Genomic DNA, 24,341 nt, shown 5'->3' with positions numbered 1-24,341 from the left:
GATCTCAATTTAATCAACATTTTATATTGCGCTGAGAGCCATTGAAGTCATTTCATTACTGGGGTAATGCAGGTAAATTGCGGGTAAAACAGTGACCTATAAGGATTCTGGCTGCTGCATTTTGGATAAGCTGAAGATGTCGATGATGTTGATCATTTGGGAAATCCTGCAAATAGAGCGTTGCAATAATATAACCTACTTGATTTGAATGCATGAACGAATTTCTCAGAGTCAGTTTTAGAGAAGATTTTTCTAATCTTAGATACATTTTAAGTTGTAGAAAGCAGTTCTGGTAATTATAATGATGTGGTTATCAAAACTGAGGTCACTTTTTAAAATGACACCAAGGTTTGTGACTTGATCACTGTGTTTTAGAGAAATGGATGATAAATATGAACACATTTTGGACTACAAGTATTTCTGTCCTGTCTCTGTTCAGTTCTAAAAAGTTTTGAGACATTCAGGACTTCAAGTCATCAATGCAGCTTATTGGTTTATGACCAGAGGTTAGATCATAAGAGGGAAGTGGTAAGTACAACTGCGTGTCATTGCTATAAGAATATGAGGCTATATTAATAATAATAATAATAATAATAATGGATACTTTATTGATCCCCATGGGGAAATTACTTGTTTTTCTCTGCATTTGACCCATTCACTCTGTGAAGCAGTGGGCAGCCCACTAAGCAGGCGCCCGGGGAGCAGTGTGTAGGGACGGTACCTTGCTCAGGGGTACCTCAGGGTAGCCGTTAAGTGGATTCGAACCGCCGACCTTCCGATCATGGGGCGACCACTTTACCTACTGAGCTATCCCTGCCCCAAATATTATATATATATATATATATTATGACAGTACCAAGTGGGAGCACGTAAAAGTTGAACAGTAATGGACCAAGGACTGACCCTTGAGGAACCCCCAATTGAATTTTGCATTTGAATGGATCTAAAACTGCTAATTGAAACATAAAAAAACTTCGACCCTTTAGATACGATTAGAAGCAATAATGTGTCTGACCTGTTAAACCTACTGAGTCATGAAGCCTTTAGTTAGATTATGATATGGTACAATTATTAATTACTAATAGATTTAAGTTAGTTTTATTGGGTGACAGTGTGATTACAGCACATTTAAAAGAAACAGGGAAAAAGCCAAACTGGAGAGAGCTGTTGATAAAATTTACTAAAAGATTTGTAAAACAGTGAAATACAGATTTGACAACTTACATATATTAATTTTGTATCATTTTTGCTATAGCTGGCATTTTTGAGAAATTTCTTGCTCACAGTTGTCAGATAGACACATATAATGGAGGTTGGGCTTAAAAACCACACTGATTAAGCTTTTGCATGAGTTCAATAAGGAAGATCTGTTTTCACTCATCTGCTCGCTTCTAGTCTGCTGTTATTATGTTCTTTACTGTATTCAAAGTTTCAGACGTGTAGCCCTGTATTATTTAATGGTAAATGGACTGATTCTTATATTTTCTACTCTCCCAGAGTATTCAAAGAGCTCTACACAACATGGCACATTCACCCATTCACTGTCTTCTATGCTTTTAAGTGCTTTCTAGCTACCATTCACAAACATACTCAGATGGATGCACTGGAGAGCAACTTGGGGTTAATATCTTATCAAGGATATTTGGCATGCAGACTAGTGGGAGCCAGGGATCGAACCACCAACAGATGACCTGCTTTACCTCCTGAGGTACAGTCATACAGCCATGAGCTATAGTGTATATGATAATATTAGACATAATATTATAACATTTCCCCCTCAATATTATCTTACTTTGGTGCATTTTATTTGCCAAAAATGAAACAAAAAAAAACTGTGAACATAAGTCAAAGATGAAATTCACATGCAGCCAAATTCTTCTTCTTGTTAATCCTGAAGTTGATAATCATGAAGTGAAAATCTGATATTGTGACAGTGATGGTGTGGATGCCACTGACCCTTTTTAATTTGGTTTTTCACTGAGATTCAAAGCGGAGGTTTTCAAGCTTTACCAACTCTGCGTTTGAGTGCAAAATTACCCGCATATATCATTCACATTAGGCGTTATTTACAACGACACTAATATTTTCAATGCTTGTGCCTTTTGAAAACACACTTTGGAGCATGCTGTGCATCAAGGCCTTACTGGCACTGACATCTGCCATTTGATTTCTAAACAGCCTCTTCTCCATCAGTGCGTATTTGTCAAGAGCCTGACTGCTGCTCTGATTTGGCATTGGAGTAAATAAATATGGTTTAGCTGATTGTGAGGTGCGGAGCTGCCACATTAATCACCGATGACAGGGTGGGCATGTTGAAGACCAGCAATTAATGCAAGAGACATGCACAAACAAACAGAAATAAAGCTGTTGATTCTGCACGTACGATGACCACAGGAGAGCTTAGTCATGCCACATTAATATTACTGTGCAGTCATTAGCTACAGCAGCCGGCTCTGGTGTGCGTTAAACACTAACACATAATGAATACGTGAATCTGTGTGCCAGTGTTAGGAGGAAATCTGTGAGTCTGGCACAGACAAGCCATCACAGGCACAACATACACCTAGAAGAGAGGTAGCTCTTATTGCTTCAATAATGTTTCGCCCATCATATTGATTTTCTCACCACTGGTATAATTACAACCACTTGACTCCAGGCTGTGGGCATTTTGTGTTCAAAAAGGTCTGTTGATTGTAAGTTGAAGATTAAACCTTTAAATCTTTAACCAGTATTGTTGCGTAACAGTACTTTACAGACACACTTGGTGTACAGATGCTATGTGATTTCTTGTGTTAATAAAAGCTGTTAGTTTCTTGCTGTTCCTGTTTTTATTTAAAATATATCCTTTCTCAGCAATGCCTTTGTTTGTGTCTACACTCACTGGACACTTTATTTATCACACCTTGTTACTACTGGGGTGGACCCTCTTTTACCTTTGCCTTTAATTCTTGATGGCAGAGATTCAACAAGGTGCTGAAAACATTCCTCAGAGATTTTGGGAGATTTTATGAGATCACATCTCAAAGTTGCTCCTTTTGGATTGGTTGAGGCCACTGGAGTAAACTCCTTGTCATGGTCAAGAAACCAATATGACATAATTTTAGTGGTCAAAAAGGGATGGACATGATCAGCAACAATACTCAGGTAGGATGGCATTTAAACAATGCTCATTTGGTACTGAGGAATCCAAAGTGTGCCCAAAAATATATTCTTCACACTATTACACCACCACCAGCCTGAACCTTTAATACAAGGCAGAAAAATTCTGAACCTGCCATCTGAATATTGCAGAAGAAATCGAGACTCATTAGACCACTTTTCCCAATCTTCAGTTCTGTCTAATTTTGGTGAGCGTGTGAAAATTGTGGCTTTAGTTTCCTGTTCAGGTCATCGTGACCATGTCTACATGCATAAATGCATTGAGTTGGTTACATGTGATTGGTTAATAAAATATTAGCAATAATGAGCAGTAGTGTGTTTTCCCTCCTTTTTCTTCTTTATCGACTTCTCCCCTCTAATTATCTACAGCTTGGTGTACTTTCAGGTTGCAGTCACATAACCAACACAATTACCTCACATGTTTATCTCTAATTACTTTTCCTTGACTTCAGTGTCAAAAGCTTTGAGGTGAAGTACCTGTGTGAAGACGACCTCTTCAAAAGTGGCCCACACAGCTCACACCACTTTCATTAGGGTGCTTAATAATGTGGTGGGTGATGTGAGTCAGCCCTGGTGATACTACAGAAGTAGTACAGCCTTATCTGTTCTTATTATTTTTCTTTATGCAGGCTATATGAACTTAGACATTGATGTGAATAATGTTTCCATTACCAAGTGGGAAAAAGTGAGAAACTTTGCAGTCACAATGAAATAAAATGGTTTGAATAAGAAATGTGGCTCACCATGCTGTCCACTCATGTTGTCCACTCATCTACTTAAACGCTTCCTTTATTAAAGCTTTTAGAATCTCTGACATGAAACTAATTAAAGGTAATCCCAAAAACTGGAAGTACAGCAACCCCGAAAATGAGAACAAAAGCACAGCAAAATGAGTTACACAACAACATTCACCTCTCTTTGAACTTTGAAATAGGGAAAATTATCTTTATTTATACAGTGAGCTTGGCAAACTGTTAAGATTCAAAACATATCGGCATATTAAATCATTACGGCACAGGCGGTAATTTACATCATCTGTTTCACTTGTCAGGTATGTTGATCATTTTGGTTTGTGAACGTCTGAATGGTGTGCTGCTATGAACCCTGGGAAGGCCTTATTTTCTTAGAGTTGGGAAGTGTATCATCTGCTAAAGGAGGTAAGGAAGCATGCACTGAAGCACCTTTTCTTTGCAACTTGAGAATTTGACCAGCTCTTATTACAGCTGCCATGCAGATGATTTAATCAGAAGCCCTCTTAAGTACAAATGACTATTTGACCACAACCAAAGTCACATCTCTGCTTTTGTCTTTGTTTTATCATCTGTTTATTGTCCTGTTTTCCTGTTTGTGTCCTGCCTTAGTACTGGTTTGTTTTCTCATGTTATTCTCATGTGTTTTGATTTTTCTTTGTATTCAATGTGTGTCTGCTCATCACTGCAGCTTTTTAATTCACACCTATTTATGAGCTTACTAAGTCACAGTAGTCTTTCAAAATCTACCAATATTTACTTACAAAATTCCCAAAACACAACATAAACACCAACATTCACTTAACATTTCAATATGTGCCCTTTTAGTGTTTTGCACAGAGACAGTAAAGTGAACAGAAGGATGGGCGGCACTGTTTGTGCTCCCATTGGGAAGAGCCTCACCTGTTCTAGCAGGTCCTCCACTTTCCTTTGCCAGCTCTCCCTGGCATTGCTCAGTTCCTGCTCCTTGCTTTGCGCCAGCTGAGCCAAGGCTGAGTTTTTGTCCTCCTCGTGCTCCTCTTTCAGCTCCTCACGTAGCTTCTTACACTCCTGCCTATAGCACAGCACAAAATGAAACACATATGCGTTTATGTTTCAGGCGCTTTATTAATCATCCAGTGTGATTCACAAAACCTGTGCGGAAAAATACACAAATTCAATCTGTGAACTGCGAAGTTCCAGAAAACCTGAGCGTAAAACAGTGTGACAGAGGAATCAAGTAAATCTTAGTGAGCTCAATAAAGACCCTTCAGCAGCAGCGTTACTGACAGGTAGCTTAGATCAGAGGACGCTCCATTTCAGCACTTTTACCGCCGTTTGTAAGATGGAAATTAGATTTTTGGAAAACAGTGGGAACCTCCTCAAACTTCTTTCTTGTGAGTGAATAACCATAAATCATTGGAACTGGGGGATTGCCTATATTGATTAAGTGTCAACTCTCAAACTGATTTATGTGCTGTGCTGACAAGAAATTGAGCACAGCGTTAGTTCAATCAGGGCATGCAGTCAAGCCCAGCAGTGACCACAGATAAAATAATTTTAACGCCCACTCATGTCAGCTGATACCCTCATATAGATTCAGGTGGCAAATTTAATATAGGGCCTACTGCTTTAGTGTGGAAGCCACTTTGCAAACCACTTCTGCCAGGTTTCTCTAAAAACTCCCTGGGGGAGTCCCTCCCTTTAGTCAATCAAGAGTGCTGCAGTGAGAGTACTGACAGAGACTAGAAACAGCACATTCCTCCCAAATTAGCATCGTCGCCCTGTTAAATCCAGAACTGATGTTAAAATCCTTCTCCTTACATATAAAATCTTGAACAATCAGGCCCGTATCATATTTTAAAGACCTTGTAGCACCATATTATCCTAAAAGATCACTTTGGTCTCAGACTGCTCCTGTACTCTAGAATCAGGCCCCTCTACTTTGAATCAGGCTCCTCGCACTGAGCTTTTCTTCTTCACTCATCTCTTTTCACTCTCTGTGTATTCATACACCACTACTGTAGTTAATCATTAGTTCTTATTCATCTCTATCACTCTCTCACAGTGTGTCCTTTGTCCTCTCTTCCTCCCCTCACCCCCATCCGGTCGTGGCAGAACGTTGCCTCTCCCTGAGCCTGTTTCTGTCGGATGTTTTTCCTTCCCTCTGTCGCCAAGCGCTTGCTCAATGGGGGTCATGTGATTGTTGGGGTTTCTATCTAATATTGTAGCATCTTTACCTTACAATATAAAACACATTGAGGGGACTGTTGTTGTGAATTGGTGCTATATAAATAACCCCAGCTCCTCCTTTCACGCTTTATCTGACTTAATCTGAAATCTGCTGTCAATGATGCTTGATCTTCTCTGTGCTCCTGCTGATGCCCTCCCCATCACCAGTTTTTACTGTCTCCATAATGAAGGGTGGCAAGGTCCCAGAACGGAGCTGCCAAAAAATGAATTACTCCAGTCATAAATATTAATCTTCTTTTGTCTACAGGGGTCTTGACTGAACTGAAATTATGGATTGCCTGGAGGGTATCAAATAAATCTAACAGGTATGCTCTGGGAAAATAAGGAACTAGAATTCAGCTAATTCCCCCAAATGTTGTGTGTTAGGTTTAGGCTGATTTTGTGGAGATGACAACAAAGTCTGAAAGAAGAGACTCAAACAAGCAGCTAGGAATTGGCTTGAAAAGTAAAGGTGCTTCAGAGAGCTCTATAACACTTTATGGGAACAATAAATTGTCCTGAATCATTAGACCTCAACACAGCTTCCACTGAGCGCCCATCACTCTCCAACACTTCGGCTAACAGCTCTGCGAATGGCAGTGTGTGTGTCTGCGCGCTGCCAATGTGATAGCTGTGTGGGAGTAGAAATGGCAGCTGTTAAATGAAGTATCCAGGCAAACACATTTTTTCTCTCACTTCGAGAGCTGCAAAGTGTCAGACTGAAGGCAGGCTATAACACACACAGCGATGCAGTCACACACCACAAAGTCACGTTCATAATGCGGCACACTTGACACGTGTCATCATTCACGTCCTCGTTCGGCATAAAGCAGACGTTCTCCCTCTCTCTTGCTCTCTCACAGACACATCCAGACTTGAGGCGTCAATGATCTCTGCTCTTCTCTTCTCTGCTGTGCAGGAAGAGCCGAGGGCAAATGGAAAGAGGTAAAAACATGAAGGGATGAAGGAACTTTCAAAGATGGAAGGAATATCCGGATCAAATGTGGGATAATTGGCTGGATTCAGGGATCGTACAGGCAGATATGAGCCGCATGTGCTCATTTAAGGTGCGTGTGACATTATAATTTACTGTGTGCTCAAAATATGTAATCATTCTAACAAGAACTTTGTTCGTACAGTACTTTTAAAACACACAGTTACAATGTGCTTCACAAACTGGGGCGCCACTGTAACTCACCTGGTTGAGCTAGCGACCCGGACACTAAAGGCTAGGGACCTTATGGCAATTCGAGACAGAAGATTTCCCATGTGTCATTCGCCCTCACTCTCTCACCCCCTTCCTGTCTACCCTCTGCACTGTCCACCAAATAGGCTAAAACATAATCAAAGAAGATTAAAAATAAACCTTTTAAAGCATAAATGATTTTTTTTTGTGTTCTAAATTGCAATAAAATTTAACCTTTTATACTTGTATACATACGTCAGCATGCACAATTCATTTTGTTAATTTTATTATTGTGACATGGAAACCTAAATAACAAGAAACCAGAGCCACAGTAGCACCATAAACAATCCAACCTGATGTTTTTCCCAAGATTTGCAAACAAAGGTTAATAACTTATAAACACCCAAAATTACAAATCATCACAATCTGTACATAAAAACACTATTTTTTTCAAAACATCCCACTAGATGAAGGTATTCTTAACTTGTCATAACTAAGGACTATACAGAAAAAAGTCACTCATTGTTTGTTGTTGTCCTAAACAGGGTTTAGGACTGTATGTTTCGTTAATTTGAACATATGCAAATTTTTGTCATTTCTTTTCAATGACTTTACTGTAGATTTGCTGCAGTGCATTGCCCTGTTGCATGACCCAGTTTGGGCCAAGCTTTAGACAAGTGCATCACATTTGACTTTAGAATATTTTGGTACACAGAAGAGTTCGTGGTTGACTCAGTGTCTCCGAGGCACCCAGGTGCCAGGTAGCTATGAAATAGGGGTGGGTTTTGATAATCGATTTATCGATTAAAATCGATTCTGGCTTGGATAACGTGATATCGATTCATTAAAATCCTGAATCGATTTTTTAATATTAATTTATTTTGCCCGAAACGCCAGAATCTCAGGTTAAACCTCACAAAATTTCAAGAACCACCAAACAGCTAAAACAGTAAATGAGAGCAGGTACACGGATTCTGCACAAAATCGTAAACACAAAGCGCGGACCCGCCGACGGATCAGAATCAGTGAGATGTCGCCTTTCTCACTTGACGGCACGGACACGGTCGGGGCTGGAAGCCGACAGCTCGCTGATTCTGATGTTTCGGCAGGTCCGCGCTTTGTGTTTATGCCTTTTTTTGCGCTGGTTCTGAAGCTGTTAGTTTGATGTCTCTCCAAACATTATTGACCGAACCAGCAGCAAAAAAAGATCCAAACTACGCTTCACAAAAACATCGTCATGAATTCCCTCTGACGTTTGCTGTTTTGCTTCCACCACACTTCACGCACAGCTCTCTCTCTCTCTCTCTCTCTGTCTCTTAGTATACTTCAAGAACAGTTTCCCATCTAAAAATCTGTTTTCTGTATTATTCGCTTGCTTGTTACGCACAAGTCTACTGTTGTTTACAGCGCTGTCGGCCGCTGTTTTTTCCCTTTTACTTACTTCCGAAAAGAAAGCCTCATTTCTGCGGTTCAATAGGCTTCTGAACAAATTTAAACTTTTTAAAATGATGCAAAATGCAAAACGCTTAGCCGTGTCTCTAATAAAACCGCTGTAACTTCAGAAGTAATGTTCATAAGTTGATTAATGGTTTTCTTTTGTTTTTGATGTACTGCAGAATATTTTTATAAAATCCCAGGCCAGGAAAATCCCCTTCATGTTTTTCTGTGTTTTATCTTCAGCTACTTTGACACAAAGGCCTCTGCTGTGATGCTCACACCTTTGATAAAGTCTTGCGAGTGTCAGCTTCCTTTTTATAGATACAAAAATATGTAAATGTACTGATCTGAATTATAATATTTCTGACTGTCTGAGGCAAAATTTCCCAGATTTAAATCGAATCGAATCGTGGATCGAATCGATTCGGGACCTTGCGAATCTGAATCGAAGCGATTCTAGAAATCCGTGACGATACCCAGCCCTACTATGAAACCAGCCCAAATCATCACCACTCCACCACCGTGCTCAACAGCTAGTATGACGTGTTTGCGGTGATATCCTGCATTTGTTTTTGTTTGTTTTTTTCAAACACGGTGCTGTGCATTATTGCCAAACATCTGCACTTTGGTTTCGCCTGGACATTTTTCCAGAGGGCTTGTGGTTCGTTCAGGTGCAGCATTTTAAACTAAAGCTGTGCTGTCACATTCTTTTTCAAGGGGAAGAGGCTTTCTCTCCTTTCTCCAACAACGTGCTAAATGTTCTGCTTTTATAGAGATTCTCAATTAATCAAGTATATATGATTAGCAGCACCTAGCTACTTCTTATTAGAAGTAGTATAGGTGTACTGAGTTCTTCACAGTACTGCACAAAGACTGTATATTCACCTTTTAATGTTGATTATTATTGCACATACAGTGTAGTTTAGCTTCTATAGTGAACTTCTAAGAACTATGTGATTTAGTTAGTTCACATAGGGGCAAATTTATCAACATCCTGTCTGCTGTTTTTCATTCTTTAAGTCCACACATCCCTGCAGCATAATTAAACACATACATCATATAGTTAAGAAGAAATGTAACAGTCAAGGTCTTTGCATATTTATAACTTGCTGACAAAAGACTCCGATGCTCTCCATTCCAAATCTGTGAACCTACATACATACTCACATAAAGGAGACGTGCCCAGAATAATTTAATACAAGCAGAGAATGATTAAGAAGAATGTTTAAGAAAATGCTGCCTACAAAAATATGTTTTTGACAGACCTTTACAACAAACCACAGCTTCAGCCAACTGATGCTGCTGTTTCAATATTTATCATTTATAAGAGTCAATACTGCTGCTTGTGAGTCTGAAATAAGAACAATGAGGTGGACCTGAATTTAATGTGTATAATGTATATTGTGTAAAAGCCCACTGTGAGGGAAACCAGCCACCAGGCTTATACTGACTCACAGTTACTGCATCACAGGATTTCCAAGCAGCTGCCAGTCGCACGAGACATTTTGGCTGCTGGTACTTTGACAGATTTCTGATTTGCACCAGGCAACGAGACCCATTGCAAAGCTAACACGCGCATCAACTTATGTGGTGCTAAATCCCTGTGGTAGGCCAAAACGTGGAGGTCTTACTTCTCCTTTTGTCTTTTTTGCCATTCTTACATGTACTCTTGTGTATTTAGGCCGGACATTTCCAAACCAGCAAATGTAAGCGATAACATTGATAATGAGAACTGATGGGGTGTGAAGTGTAAAAACAAATACAGAAATAGAAATATATGGACTAACCACTTGTCTGCAAGTTTCCTTGCAGAATACTTTCTATACAAGTAACAACAACAGTACAAATTCAAACTCAGATCTAAAAACATTTACTGGATTTTCCACTTTAGAATTTAAAAAAAAAAAAGATATTAGTATGACATTAACAATATAAACTTTAGCCTGATTATGTTTCGGGTGCCTGCAGACATTTTAATAATGAGTGACTGATGATTTATTTATTATTCAATATTAAACAAGCAGGTTCACCGCACAGAAAGAAAAAAAAAAAAGAGAAAGTCGTAGTTTTGGAGTCACATTAATAAAATTATCCCCTAAAGAACAGCCGGCTCACATTACAGGATGATGTGGGTAATTAAATATTAGCTGTCCTTCCGCTATTTACCTTCTGAAAGTCATAGCACAGGCAGACGTTCAGAGTTTAGATGTAAATCCTTGAACGCAAACAACTGCAGACAAACCCTGCTGGAAGCATCTGCCACAAACTCTGCTGTAACATTCAGCAGACTCACACCTTGCAGGAACTTTGTGAGAGGACGTGTCTGTTAAAAGATGCAATAAAGGGCTAAAGAGGTACGTGCAGTCTCTTTATCATAAAACAGCTACAACTGTAGCAACTCAACAAAGCAGTATAGTTTTATGTAACATGGACAAATGCTGTAATAACATTGTCCAAGCAGCTGGTCTTTGTCATTGATTGTAGAATTAATTTCAATATTTCTGGAATATCTGGTGCCAAACTATTATGTTTGTTTAACATTTAGCTAAACTGCCACAGCAGGGAGATGCTGGTGTCATGTCACTCAGGTCACCATCCTAGTTTTAGGTTGGACAGGTTGGAGGGGGAGGCTGTTTTTCCACTGTGGGGTTTTTACCTTACAATATAAATAAATATAAATAAAATATGTAAATGCATTTTAGCCACATGCTAAAAAAACAGTTCTTCCTGAGTATATCCTCTGATTGGCTGTTCCTCATAAACAGAAGATTAGAACAGCAGGTAAATGGGGCATCTGTGCTCACAGCGTGCCAAATTACACAAAGACTGGACTAAAAATCAGGACCTGTCAATATATTCCATTTTTCTAAAATAAAAAAATGCATATGCAGGCCAATGATGCATAAGTGAGCATCACTGACTCCCTCTAAAAGTCCGCCGTTGATCTAATTCAGTGACATTTTGCAGGTTAACGGAGGCAGTTTTTGGCTGAAACAGTGACCTTTAGATCAATAGTCACAGCTTCTTCTGCCCAAGGCTTCCTGCTGCAGCACATTTACAATGACTTACTTTTCGGCCAATATTAATCTGCCACCACTGTGAGATATTCAGTATTAGGTGGCTGGTTCTAATTATGATATAAAATAAGGATTAAATTTGTTTTTATATTGGGATTAGGAGGAAAAATGAACTAGACATCCCTTGTATTGAACTAGTCATAGTATTTTTTACTTTAGGGTCTGATCAGCTGTCCACTACCTCCAGTTTTATCACTGGCAATAACTGGGTATAATATCTACAGGGAACTGTAACACAGAGACAGCTGTTCGCATTAAAAAACATTTTTCACTTATTTATTTTATCCACGACTGTAATTGTACTTTTTCTGATACATTTCTTCCAGAATCTACACTGCCCTTCAATAAATCCTGTTTTCACTTTCATATGAATATAAGCAATAAATACATTGCAAGTGCTCCCTGAAATGCAGTAAATAGGATGTGAATAAAAGCACTTCTTGTGTATTCGCACTCAGGATGCAAACACTTAACTTAGTCCGTTAAAAGAAGGTTCAAAATAATTGATTTCATTTCCTCGTGAGCGTGCCCATTAAAGCAGGATGGATCTGTATTAGGATATACACACTTCAATACTTTTTATTATCTCAAGTCATACTAAATCGCGTATTGAACAATGGTATTTCATACTGCACATTTTCCTTTTATCATGCAGTCCTTTGCAGTCATACTACCTGCTGATTTCTGACTTTCATTTCACGCTCTTTTTCTCAGCCTCGGAGTTCGTTTAATCAGTTAATGCCCCCGCTCTTTGTAAAGGTCACACTTGATATTGTTTAATATTTCTGTCTTTTCCTCGATCAACCGGCCCAAAGATGTCTTCTTGCCCGACTGTAATTTATTTTCTACTTCTCTACTTAACTTTCTTGTATTACCCCACTTCACTCTTACTCTTTCCTTTGCGCTCATTTTTTTTGTGTGTATCTGAATCTGATTGTGCATACTTAGAGGCTTTCAGATGATCAAATCAAGTAAAATGCACCTGCAGTGCTGAGAAAAAGTTTTTGCCACTTCTTGATGAGTTCATTTTTTTGTATATTTGGAACACTTGCATGTTTTCCATCCATCCATCCATCCATCCATCCATCCATCCATCCATCCATCTTTACCCGTTTTATCCGGGGCTGGGTCACGGGGGGCAGCAGCCCAAGCAGAGAAGCCCTGACCTCCCTCTCCCCAGCCACCTCCTCCAGCTTATCCGGGGGAACACCAAGGCGTTCCCAGGCCAGCTGAGAGATATAATCTCTCCAGCGTGTCCTGGGTCTGCCCCGGGCCTCCTCCTGGTGGGACATGCCCGGAACACCTCGCCCAGGAGGTGCCCAGGAGGCATCCGTGAATCGCTACCTTATCGTGGTGGAGGGGTTTGCGTGTCCCAGGGATCCCAGGGGCTTTGTTGTCTGGGGGCTTTTGCCCCCTGGTAGAGTCTCCCATGGCAAATTGGTCCTGGGTGAGGGACCAGACAAAGAGCGATTCAGAAGACCCTTATGAGAAAAACATTGAGGGAACAGTTTACCCTGCCCGGGATAGGGTTACCAGGGCCCCGCCCTGGAGCCAGGCCCGGGAAGGGTGCCCAAGGGCGAGCATCTGGTGGCCGGGCCTTAGTCCATGGGGCCCAGCCAGGCCCAGCGTGAAAAGGGGACATGGGCCCATCCTCCCGCAGGCCCACCACCCGCAGGAGGAACCGTAGGGGTCGGGTGCATTGTGTGCTGGGCAGGAGGCCCTGGCGGACTGATCCCCGGCTATCAAGACTGGCACTTGCATGTTTTACATCATCAAATCAAATTTAGATCAAACAAGACCTCAGTAAATTTAAAATGCAGATTTTAAATGATGATTTTCATTAAGGAAAAAAAAACTCTACCTAATAATGGTTGTTCCACCACTGGCACCATAGGCACCAATGAGTCTTTAACATCACAGTGGGGGAATATTGGCCCACTGTTTTTTGCAGAATTGTTTTCATTCAGCCACACTGGAGGGGTTTCAAGCATCTCAATTGATTTTAAGTCTGGACTTTTATGAGGCCACTCCAAAAAATTTAAAAAAAATATTTTTTTTGAGTCATCCAGAGGTGGATCCAGATCTTTGTCCTTCTGTATAACCTGAGTATGCTTGAGCATCAGGCAATGAACTGATAGTCGGACTTTCTCCTTCAGGATTTTCTGATACAGCGCAGGACTCACGGTTCCATCAATTACAACAAGTCGTCCAGGTATTAACCACCTTACTACCACCACCATGTTTAACTGTTAGTGTGATGATCATTTTATGAAATGCTGAGTTAGTTTTATGCCAGATGTAACGGGACTCTTTTGGTTTTTGAAATTAAATTAATTACAGGAAATTATAAGTCATCATTTAATAACAGGGAGCAATTACTTTTTCAGATTGGGGCACGTAGGTTTGGATAACTTTTTCCACTTAATGAATGAAACTATCATTTAAAAATACAAGTGGCCATTAGTACTACCCCTCAGCCTCCTAATACGCTCCTGTGGTATAAATTTGATAATCCAAGGTGATTCCTTTGAGTTCAAGGTAGATGAGATTTGTAATAGATGCACCTAAGCTATGAATTTAAAAACCCTACGTTGCCTCATTCTTAAGTTATTGTGTTCAGAATCATAGGTCCACGCCATCCACCCACTACGTTTTGTATTACCTGCGTTATCTCTGTATAATATGATGATCTGAAACATGTCGAGATACCAAGAAGGTTGCAAACACCCTTTCAAATTAACAGAAATGTGGAAAATACAATTTGATTTCAGTTGTAATTTTGTTGGTTAGTTATTAGATTATGTGTTTTCTGTATAATAACAACACCCCAACAACGCCGGTCCAGTCCATAGCCTTAACAGAGAAAACAGGCCTCTCTCTCCCCAGCTGCCTACTTCATCGTTTCCTTGGACAAAGTCAGCATTCCCGAGCCCCTTGAAAGATATCATCTCTCAAGTATGTCACAAGTCTGCTGCAGGGCCTCATCCCACTAGGACGTGCCCAAAGCCAGTAAGCGTCCAGCTCGGATCAGATAAACTACCTCCACAGCTCCTTTCGAGGTGGGGGAGCAGCCGCTCCTCACCCTACCTCTAAGGGAGAGCACAGATGGTTTTTGGAGCAATCTCACTTCTGCTTGTGTCTGCAGTCTTATTCTTTCGGTCACGGCCCGCAGCTCGTGGCAATAGGTGATGGTATGAATACAGATCGACCAGTAAATTAACAGCTTCACGCCAACACTCAGGTCCTTTCACCATAATAGAGTGTTCCAGCGTTACTGCAGACATCTGCAATAAATAAATGTAATACTTGCTTGTTGAAATACTTGGGCGGTCACAGACTTTGTTCTGATATTATAATTTAAAATACTTTTCCTTTTTGGGCACACCTCTGTAAGGTACACAAAGTCACCTTAAAGTATAACAGATGCATTCAAGTAGGGACAGATGTGGGATTTTAGTGTACTGCTATTTCTTAAGAGTGTAGGGGATAAACTAGAATAGAATTAGTATTAAGGATTATCATGAGTGACAGCAACTGGAAAGTGGTGACAATTCAAGCTTCCTACGCATGTGAACAATGAATTAAGACAATAAAGCACACAAACCACCCGAAGACTCAGTGAAGGTGCAAAAGACTAAAACAGAAATATTGGCATACTGACGCATTTATATTATCCTGATGTTCCCCATCAACAGAGAGGGACAAATTTTAAGAAGCACATAAATAGAAGGCCAATAGGTGTCAAGTCTTGCATTAAATTTAGGAGAATTGATGTTAAAATACTGAAGCTGCATCTTTCTTCTCTTATCTTGACAATCATCACAACCTAAATCTGTCAGCGGCCTCTCTCTTGGCAGCTTTTTCTTTCTTTTTATACCTCCCCAGAAGTATGATTTTTCTGGTTGATAACAGTATTTATTTAACAGAGAGAATTCCTCCTTCACAAAAATATCAAACAGTTGGCTAATTTCACCTTCTGCATTACATTTTAAGGTGCTTCCAATGAGGAGGATGTTTAAATAAAAAAATGACAAAAACAAAAAGGGGGGATTGTGTCACATGCTGTAATAGCAGCTCTGCTGTGATATTAATGATCAGACCTGATGCAAAGTACATCTTCTCATTTTCCCTCTGCTGTGCTGACAAACTATCTGCAGCAAATTCACTTAAATACTTTATAAACCGCAGACTAGGTGACATTCAGTCTTCAAAGACAAGGTGAACGCACTGTAGGATTAAAAATAAATAAATAAATATAGACCAGCATATTTATACAGAGCACTTGTCGCTCTCCTCCTCTCAGTCTCCTCTTCATTAGCTTCCATTCACCTTCCTTTGTCTCTATGCACTGAGCTCTTTATTCCCTGGAGAACATCTATTCATTTGGTTGGGGTGAGTACACTGTGGTTAGTGAGCCGTCTGAATAAAGGAGGCTGGCTTTAATCCCCCTTTCACTGTGGAAACAGGCGGTTTGTCTGTGATAGTGTAATCACGGAACGAGCTCTCTGGATTACCAAATGAGCAGAAGAGGTTCGGCGGATCAGCAGACTAAAGCGCAGATGAGGCCGTGCTAGGTTGTCCTGGTTATACATAAGATCTTAGAAGCATGTTAGGCACTTGAAACTTTAGACCAGCTTCTGACAGATGCTTTATCCTCGTTGTTCTGGCCTTTAGTTTAAGACTATTCAGGGAAGTCTTAAACTAAAGGCCATGAGAAGTTCAGGGAAGCAAAATCAATCTATGATTCAGTGAGAACTGACCTGGTTCACACTAAAATATCAGCAATTAATGGGATTTCCTGACTACTTCCTTTTTCCAAAATATTCATATATATGTAAAAGTATATATCTGTACTCTAAAAAGCCTGAAAGTCAATATTAGGCATGCCTAAAGCCCGAACTCTTTTAGGCAGGTTTTTTGTTGTCATTTCTTTAAGCAGTCTTAAGGAATAGTTCTCCAGACGTCTTGTAGGACATTCAGAGTTTTTCTTTGGATGCTTGTTCTGTTCACTAATAATGAGGTACAGGCTCTGAGGAGGTAGTTCAAGGCTGATAGTGTTTTCTACCCAGATATGCTTTTTGTTTGGGATCATTTTCATGCTGATAGATGAAGCTGTTGCCAGTCAAATGCTTTCCAGGTTATATTGTGTGCTCGCTCAATCTAACTGTACTTTTCTGTGTTCATAATTCCATCAAATTGGACAAGCTCTCTAACGCAGTAGTACCAAACCATGACAGAGCCACCATGGCTTTACATGTTTACAGACACTCACTATTGTACTCTCCCCTGACCTTATTAGTAAGTACTGATGCAGATTTGAACCTAAAATGTTTCCAATTATTTTCAGTCCAGTTCTTGAGTAATCTGGCAAAACTCACCTTTCCTCCTTTTCCTCTTCGTGAGAGTCACCTTTGTACTTAAACCATTTCTTAGAAAGCTTCAGTGAACAGTAGTTCCTGTCTCAGGTCAGTGCTGGATTTTTTTTCTATTGCTTTAGGTGTTTTCAGATACTGTTCATATGCTGTTGAAAGCTTTTCAGGCCTGCCACTATTTCTTGTGCCCTTCCCTTGTAGTTATTTGTCACAAAGTACACAATACCCTTTGCGTAATAACTGTCGATGTGGAACTTATGAATGGAGGGAATTAATTATCGATTTAAGAAAGCGTGTGCATGAACTTTCAAGGCAAAACTCCACAAACAGAAACAGAGGTATAGATGAGATGTTACGATTACCGCAGCACTTTCACTTTGGCCTCAAAAGGAAGAATTCATCAGATGCTGTTGAATCCTGACAAAAACTCTAACAGAGTCATTTAGTAGCTGTGTGAAAAGTACATCAGTTCACACCTGAAAACAGTCAATTTTACTCTGAGAGGATTTTGAATAATCACTCTTCAAAGGTCTATGGACGTTAACAGAGACTTTAACACTGGGGGCTTTAACACTGGATTGAGCTGAAAAGCTGCAGAGCCCACCAAGACTAATGCTCTGTCACAGTCAACGGTGGAAGCAGCAGGACCCGTGTGTGTGTGTGTTTACGTGCATTTGTGTGTGTGTTTAATCTACTAACAGCAGGAAATGAAAATAAGTAAATAAAAAGACAGAAATTACCCATCTGTTCTCAATTTCATACTCTGTTAAAAGAAAAGATGAAGACGGAGGATGCTATTGTTGCTTTTCCATTTAAAATACATACACACATTCTTGTTTTTCTATCTTACTGAGGACATCTAATTGACATCTAATTTTTGGTCCCCACAAAGACATCTAAACCGGTACACACACACACCTGAGTGTTTCAGTCCATTTGAGCTCCAGCTCCAGAGCCATCTTGTCCATCTTATGTTTTTCTTCTTCTTTGGTGGTGATGAGTTTGGCTTCATGCTGACGTTTTTGGGTCTCCAGCTCTCCCTGAGAGAAGGACACATTGGCTTCAGTCCACCATTGCAGTCTAAATCATATGTTACACTTAAACTCTGTGGTGTGCACATAACTTAAGATTCTCAACAAGTTTTGACCTGCCTAGCTGAAGTTTTGGTCTGACGTGCATGCTGTCTAAATGCCAGTCATGCACACATTCACAGCACCTGCAAGCTAAAGAGCCAGCTAACAAGGGAAGCAACAAAAAGGAAAAGTTGCTGAAGGCAGAATAATTTCAGCAGTGGTGTGAGACTGAGCAGCCTACGCCTTTACTGAGTGCAGAGAGAGAGACCCGTGTATTCACCATTAGACACTTTCTGTTTTCAAAGACTATGATTTGCATCATTACTATTTTGTCTTTTCTGTCTTTAAGGAACTTTCTACACATATATTGCGCTCTCATGTTCAGGCCCGTTAAACAGCCTGTGCAAAATTCTGAAAAATGTTATAAAGTTACTTCTTTGCTTTTACATCAGCATACATTTGGTCTTATTGAATTTCTCTGCACTACCTGCTCGTTAAACAGGTTGTCGTGAGTTGACTGCGCTGTAACCTTTGTGTAGAACTGTGATGTTTGGTTTTTCTTAGCAAACTAAGGTTTATGGGGACCAACTGTGTCTGACAAGGCAGAACGGAATGTATGTTCTTAATTACAGGGTGTAAGTAAGCTACAAATTTTCAGGTGCCCCAGTGTGCACCTTAGTGAAACCAAAGTTATGAAATTTATCTAAATTAACTTTAATCTCAATGATGGTGTCAGTGGTCAATCTGCATGCCCAAAAACAAGCTGAGTCAGATGTTTCCTGCACTGGATCCTCCATACTCTATGTAAAGGATAATGTGAGGTAATAGGCTAAATGAAAATATGATTTATGCTTTGTAGATGTTAATTTTGTGAACTGCTCTCCTTCTTCTCATTCATCTCTCAGGCTTTTCCACAACACAAGGAAGGCCAGTATGGGATGCCTTAAAAGTGACAATCAGTTATAGACAGCCTTTCACAAAGCACTGTGGGATATTAGGCCCAGTTTTCAATCAGGTTTTTCCTTTTTTAAGGAGAGAATCCAGCTTCGTAGGTGGATTTTTTGCAGGACAAAAAAATAAAGCTATGTAGTGTGACACTGCTAACAGACAGCACAACATGTTGGCTTCTGGCAATGTCAATCCTAACATCCTAACACAGCAGGGACACAGAAGCCATGCTAAAAATAGAAAAGGAGAAACTGCTACAACAAAATTTACGATTTTCTTTTTTTAAACCAGGACACTAATTTTTAAAAAGAGACATTGTTGCAGTGTTTCAAATATATTATTTTAGCACTTTGATGAGTACAAAGAAAAGAAAATGCTATCTGGTTACATAATGTTTAGGAGAAGGACAATCGTTATGGGTAAATAGCAGCACAGAAAAAAACAAAAAATGTTTATTTGATTTTAGAGTGAACTGTTGCTTCACAGATAAGTTAAGGTTCGAGGTTCATCCCAGGAAGTTGATTCTGTTCATCTGGACGTAGCGTTTCCATCTAAGTGACTTCTTCAGTCTCAGCTAACTGCAGGTTTCCCCAACCTTATAAACAGTACATTAGCATAATGACTGAAACTAGCACCACAGAATGAATATAATATACAAATTAACATACAAATTAATATACAAATTGTCATGACCATTGATCAACAGCTACTGATCAACAACCACTGATCAATGACCACTGATCAGTGGCGATGAATACCACTCACAGAGAGTTGGGGAATGGCTGCAATCACAGCATTTTAAGATGGTGAAAGATGTACCCTTAGGCCCCCTCTTCAAATCAGAGATGTTCTTTCCCTTTTCACATAAATTGCCTCTTTGACTCTCCGCTCAAACCAGCATTCCTCCCTGTCCAGGATGTGTGCATCCTCATCATTGAAAGAGTGTAGAGTGAAAGCCTGTAGGTGTAAATAGGTGCGAGTTAGCTCTTCTGTGTTGTGCCATCCGCTTTGCCAGAGGTTGTTTGGTTTCCCCGATGTATAAATCATGGAAATCTTAACAGCGTACACTACATTACTCTGTTTGTGCTGGGAGACCCGATCCTCAGGATGGGCCAATTAGTGGTGCAAGCGTGTTTGGGGGTTTGAAAGCCATAGAGATGCAGTGTTGAGAGAAAACGCGTCACAACTGTTCCGATACTCCTGACAAATAAGGGAACACTAAGGGTTTTCGCTTAGGCAGCAGTTGTTTATAAGGTTGGGGAAACCTGCAGTTGGTTGAGGCTGAAGAAGTCACTCGGATGAGTGATGAAATGTTTCTCCCACTGAAAACACTACGTCCAGATAAACAGAATCAAGCTTTTGGGATTTCCTCACCTGGATGTTTGACCATGCATCAAGATGTTTGAGGTTAAGTATGCTGTTGTAAAGTTCAGTGCCCAGGCTGACGTGTGCTTTGTTTGCCTGACCTGCAGTGCAGTCAGCAGGTTGCTGGTCTCTCTCAGTCGGGCCCGTGTAGCATCCAGCTCCTCCAGCAGCTTGTCCTGCGCCTCCTTCAGTGTGGAGATCTGCCCCTCAGCTGTTTTAATATCATTCTCCCCCTGCTGTACTTCTTGCTGCAGCCGAGACACCTGCAGGGAGGACAGACAGACAGAGTGAGGCAGAGAGAATAGACTCTGTCCACACCCGCCTCTCTGTTACACTTCAGGCTGTAGCTCAGTGTGGCACCAACCTTGAAACTACATCAGCATTTTAGGCTCAGCGAGGTGGAATTTCCATCAAAAATACATTCAATGACTGTTTCCATTTCAGATTTTTAAATGAGCCAAGCCCATATTTTTTTTTTGCTAACATAGCAAAATAGTTTTGCAATGCATCACATATTAATTTCCCCAAATGTCTGAAGTAGTGGCTAAAAATGTTTGCATAAAGTACCCCAAAAAACAACAACAAATAGTGGCAGCAGATTTATACTGAGGAAACCTTGAAACTGAAAACCATTTACTGATTCAGTGTTTTAGTATGCAATCAATTTAATTCATTCATAATCATTTGAGCTAAACTCTCATCTTTATTCTTTCTTGTTCAGCTACTTTACTACACAAGTACTAAAGTCTTGTTGTTTTGCAGCAGAGCTGATCTGACCTGCTCAGGTGCAGTCAGGTTCAAAAAGAATTAAAACTGAAGCTTTGGGTTTAAAGTTTTATAAAAAGAAATCTCGAACCCAGTTACCTCCTCTCCTGGGCTCAGTTTGAGTTTACAAGCTCTATTTTTTCACACACTTAATTTTTCTGTGTCCTTTAAGAGCGACGGAAGCTGTGATTCTTAGAAGCGATCCTAAGCTCATTTTTCAGGGGCTAACATGACTGAAATGTGTTTTTATTTCAGCTTAAAAACAGCAAGCAGTTTTTAACACTCTGGGAACACATTTTTTGAAAAGCTCAAGATTCAGATGTAGGTTTCTTAAACTTTCTGTGGTGAGAAAACTGACCGGAAGTTAAAACAACTGTAATAGTATATGTGTGTATTTAAAAAAAAAATCTAAACTTTTACCAAAGTGTGCACATACTTAAAGAAACTCCATGTGCTCAAGGACATCGCTTCATCTGATCTCAAGAACGGGCACTAAACTGATTTAAAAGGTCAAGAATAAAATTTAAACCTTTCAGTTTTTCTTCTTTCCATTGAGATGCTTCTGATCTGTTTTCAAAGTGTTCCTTTAACCTTTTTGAGCAGCGTATTTACACAATATATTGTTTGCACACTTGAACAGTTTTACAAAGTCAATGTGTCGTACCTCCTCAGTGGCTGCATTGAGTTTGGACGTCAGCTCCTCCCTCAGCTCATCCAGCTGCTGCCTGAGCAGCGTCTTCTGCTCCTCCAGTGACTGACGCTCCCTCTCAAACTGCTGCTCCAGCTCCTGTGGAGAACGATCAATAACACAACACTGTCAAAAACAACAGGGAAACTTAGAAAGCCAAAGTGAGCTCAAGACCTTGGATGAAAAGTTTTTGCGCCTGAAGATTCCTTGAACCCTTATCTGTTTCCCTCAGATAAGTGACTCACATAAAGGGGAAACAGTACGAGTCGTGCATGATTTAGTTGAAGGTCGAAGTTAAATTTAATCAGTATTCACGGTATTTAGCGTCTGTAAAGATTTTGAGTCATACAGGTAATGCAATATCTGAGAGACGAGTCAGGGCAGAAATGATTCATAATTCAGATGAAATCTTGTTAAAAACGGTCACGATCAAACAGCAAGTCATTTTTCCACTAACCTGCTGAGTACCAATTAATCTAAAATATAGCAAAAGCTGCAAAACCGAAGGCCAACATGAACAACCTTGGGCTCAGTGAATAGGAGACACTTGAGAGGAATTTGAAATACAACAAAATCGGCATAACTGTGCCACCAGTCCATTATAAGAAATGAAAAACACCAGCAAATACTTACAATTTTACATCAGGCTAATAAAAAAACAGCTTTATAATGAGCCAGGAAACATTGATGTTACTGCACATGTTCTACATACTCCCACCTAAAACTCAAAAAGTTTCAAACTGCATTGAAGCGCAAAAAGTTACAGCAATTATTTCAGTCGTAATAGTCCTGAGTGGCCTCTTCAGTGAATGTACCAGGGTGGAAGAGGTTAGAGAAAACCTTTGCAAAGGTTTTTGTTAGAATTTCCTAACTGAAAGTCAGTTTTGCAAACCACATCTAAAACAATCTAAAAGCCAAGGCAGTCGCTCTTTCATTTAAGAGTTTCACCAAAACTGTGCTATTATACCAAAGTTTTATACCAAAGGTTTAGCAGACATAATCTTTAACATCAGACAAAGTGATGCTAATGGGAACATTACTGTGAGTTCATGTTTACTAAATGAATGTTAGCCGATGTAGAGATGCTGTAGACTTGACGTGTCATTGTTTGCCAGCAAGCTGATGTGGGAGGGAGAGAAAAAATGGAGCCTATACACAGATTATTAAAACAGTGCATACAGCGGTGTTGCACTACACCAGTACTGATAAAAAAATTTAATACTTCATAACAAACATCAATGTTGTGTTTTAAATACATACATTTGTATTTTGAGTACAAAAAAAGGTGTGGCTAAAGCACATATTAGATAAAGTTATGTTATGTTATAGATTTTTTTTTAAACTGATTTTTATTTTTGCTTGAGTATTTTGGAGTCTGTAGTACTTGTTATAATTTAGTTTTAGTTTTAGAGTTTAATTTGTTCCCTCAGTATTTCCTGTCTTATTCTCTTGTGTCAACCCACCTTTTATGTGTCTGCATTTCACCATTTAACAATTTTCCCTTCCTGTTTTATTTTGATAGTCTTTTGTCTCTAGTGTCTTGTGTTTAATTTTACTTCCCCTCCTGCCTCACTGCGTTTGATTATCTTCACCTGTGTTTTTTTTAATCTACCTATCCATCCATCCATCCATCCATACTATGTACTTTTTTTAGACTTTTTCCATCAGCTGAAATAAAAACGTGCTTTTGTTTGATTTAACCTATCTCCACATATCTACGTTTGGATTCCCTTTGCCTGCAGTTCATGACATGACATAAAGTTACATTTCTAAGAAACTACATGTCTACAGTGGAGTTTATATAGCAACACTGTAGTTATGGATTTACTGCAGTGCTGTAAAAAGACAACTCTGAGGCATTAATAAGGTGACTACAATTCATCTACAGGTGTATCTGAACCAGATTTCAGGTCACTCCATCAAACATTTGTTGATACATTTTACTGGTGACTAAAGAAGGATCCAGATCCAGATCCAGAACTTGCCTCCCTCTCTCTCCTTTGTTTGACATTACATTCACTGCATTCATCTGTACAAATTTCTAAATATACTTCAAACATTTTCATTGTCCTTGGCAGTCAGAAGAGAAAGCGCTCTTGCAATTGTCACCACTATAAAGCTTATTATGTCTTCTGATGAATGGGGAATGGTTTCTGTTATACTGAGCGATGATTGCTACTTTCCAAGGACAATTAGAGCTCAGGGAAATTGCTATAATGTCAAATAAAATTTGCCACCGTTATTCATTACACAGGAGGATGGAGTTTGTAACGGCGTGCAAAAACACTCTGACAAGTGTGACAGAGTCCCA

The 24,341-nt window shown here is 39.8% G+C and overlaps 1 protein-coding gene across 6 annotated transcripts in view; it reads right to left on the bottom strand.

Moving 5' to 3' along the window:
- fam184ab (family with sequence similarity 184 member Ab) overlaps positions 1 to 24,341 on the bottom strand; it is a 230,193-nt gene that overhangs the window by 67,221 nt on the left and 138,631 nt on the right. For all 6 annotated transcript variants that reach the window (XM_026194482.1, XM_026194483.1, XM_026194485.1 and 3 more), the window contains 4 exons: positions 22,007 to 22,129; positions 20,679 to 20,840; positions 18,110 to 18,231; positions 4,812 to 4,962 (listed from right to left, as the gene is read on the bottom strand). In XM_026194482.1, the coding sequence (XP_026050267.1) occupies positions 4,812 to 4,962; positions 18,110 to 18,231; positions 20,679 to 20,840; positions 22,007 to 22,129 (558 nt within the window). The remainder of the gene's footprint in view (positions 1 to 4,811; positions 4,963 to 18,109; positions 18,232 to 20,678; positions 20,841 to 22,006; positions 22,130 to 24,341) is intronic.

Source organism: Astatotilapia calliptera, chromosome 15, assembly GCF_900246225.1.
Source record: "Astatotilapia calliptera chromosome 15, fAstCal1.2, whole genome shotgun sequence".
NCBI lineage: Eukaryota > Metazoa > Chordata > Actinopteri > Cichliformes > Cichlidae > Astatotilapia > Astatotilapia calliptera.
This window is presented reverse-complemented; position numbering and strand designations above follow the sequence as displayed.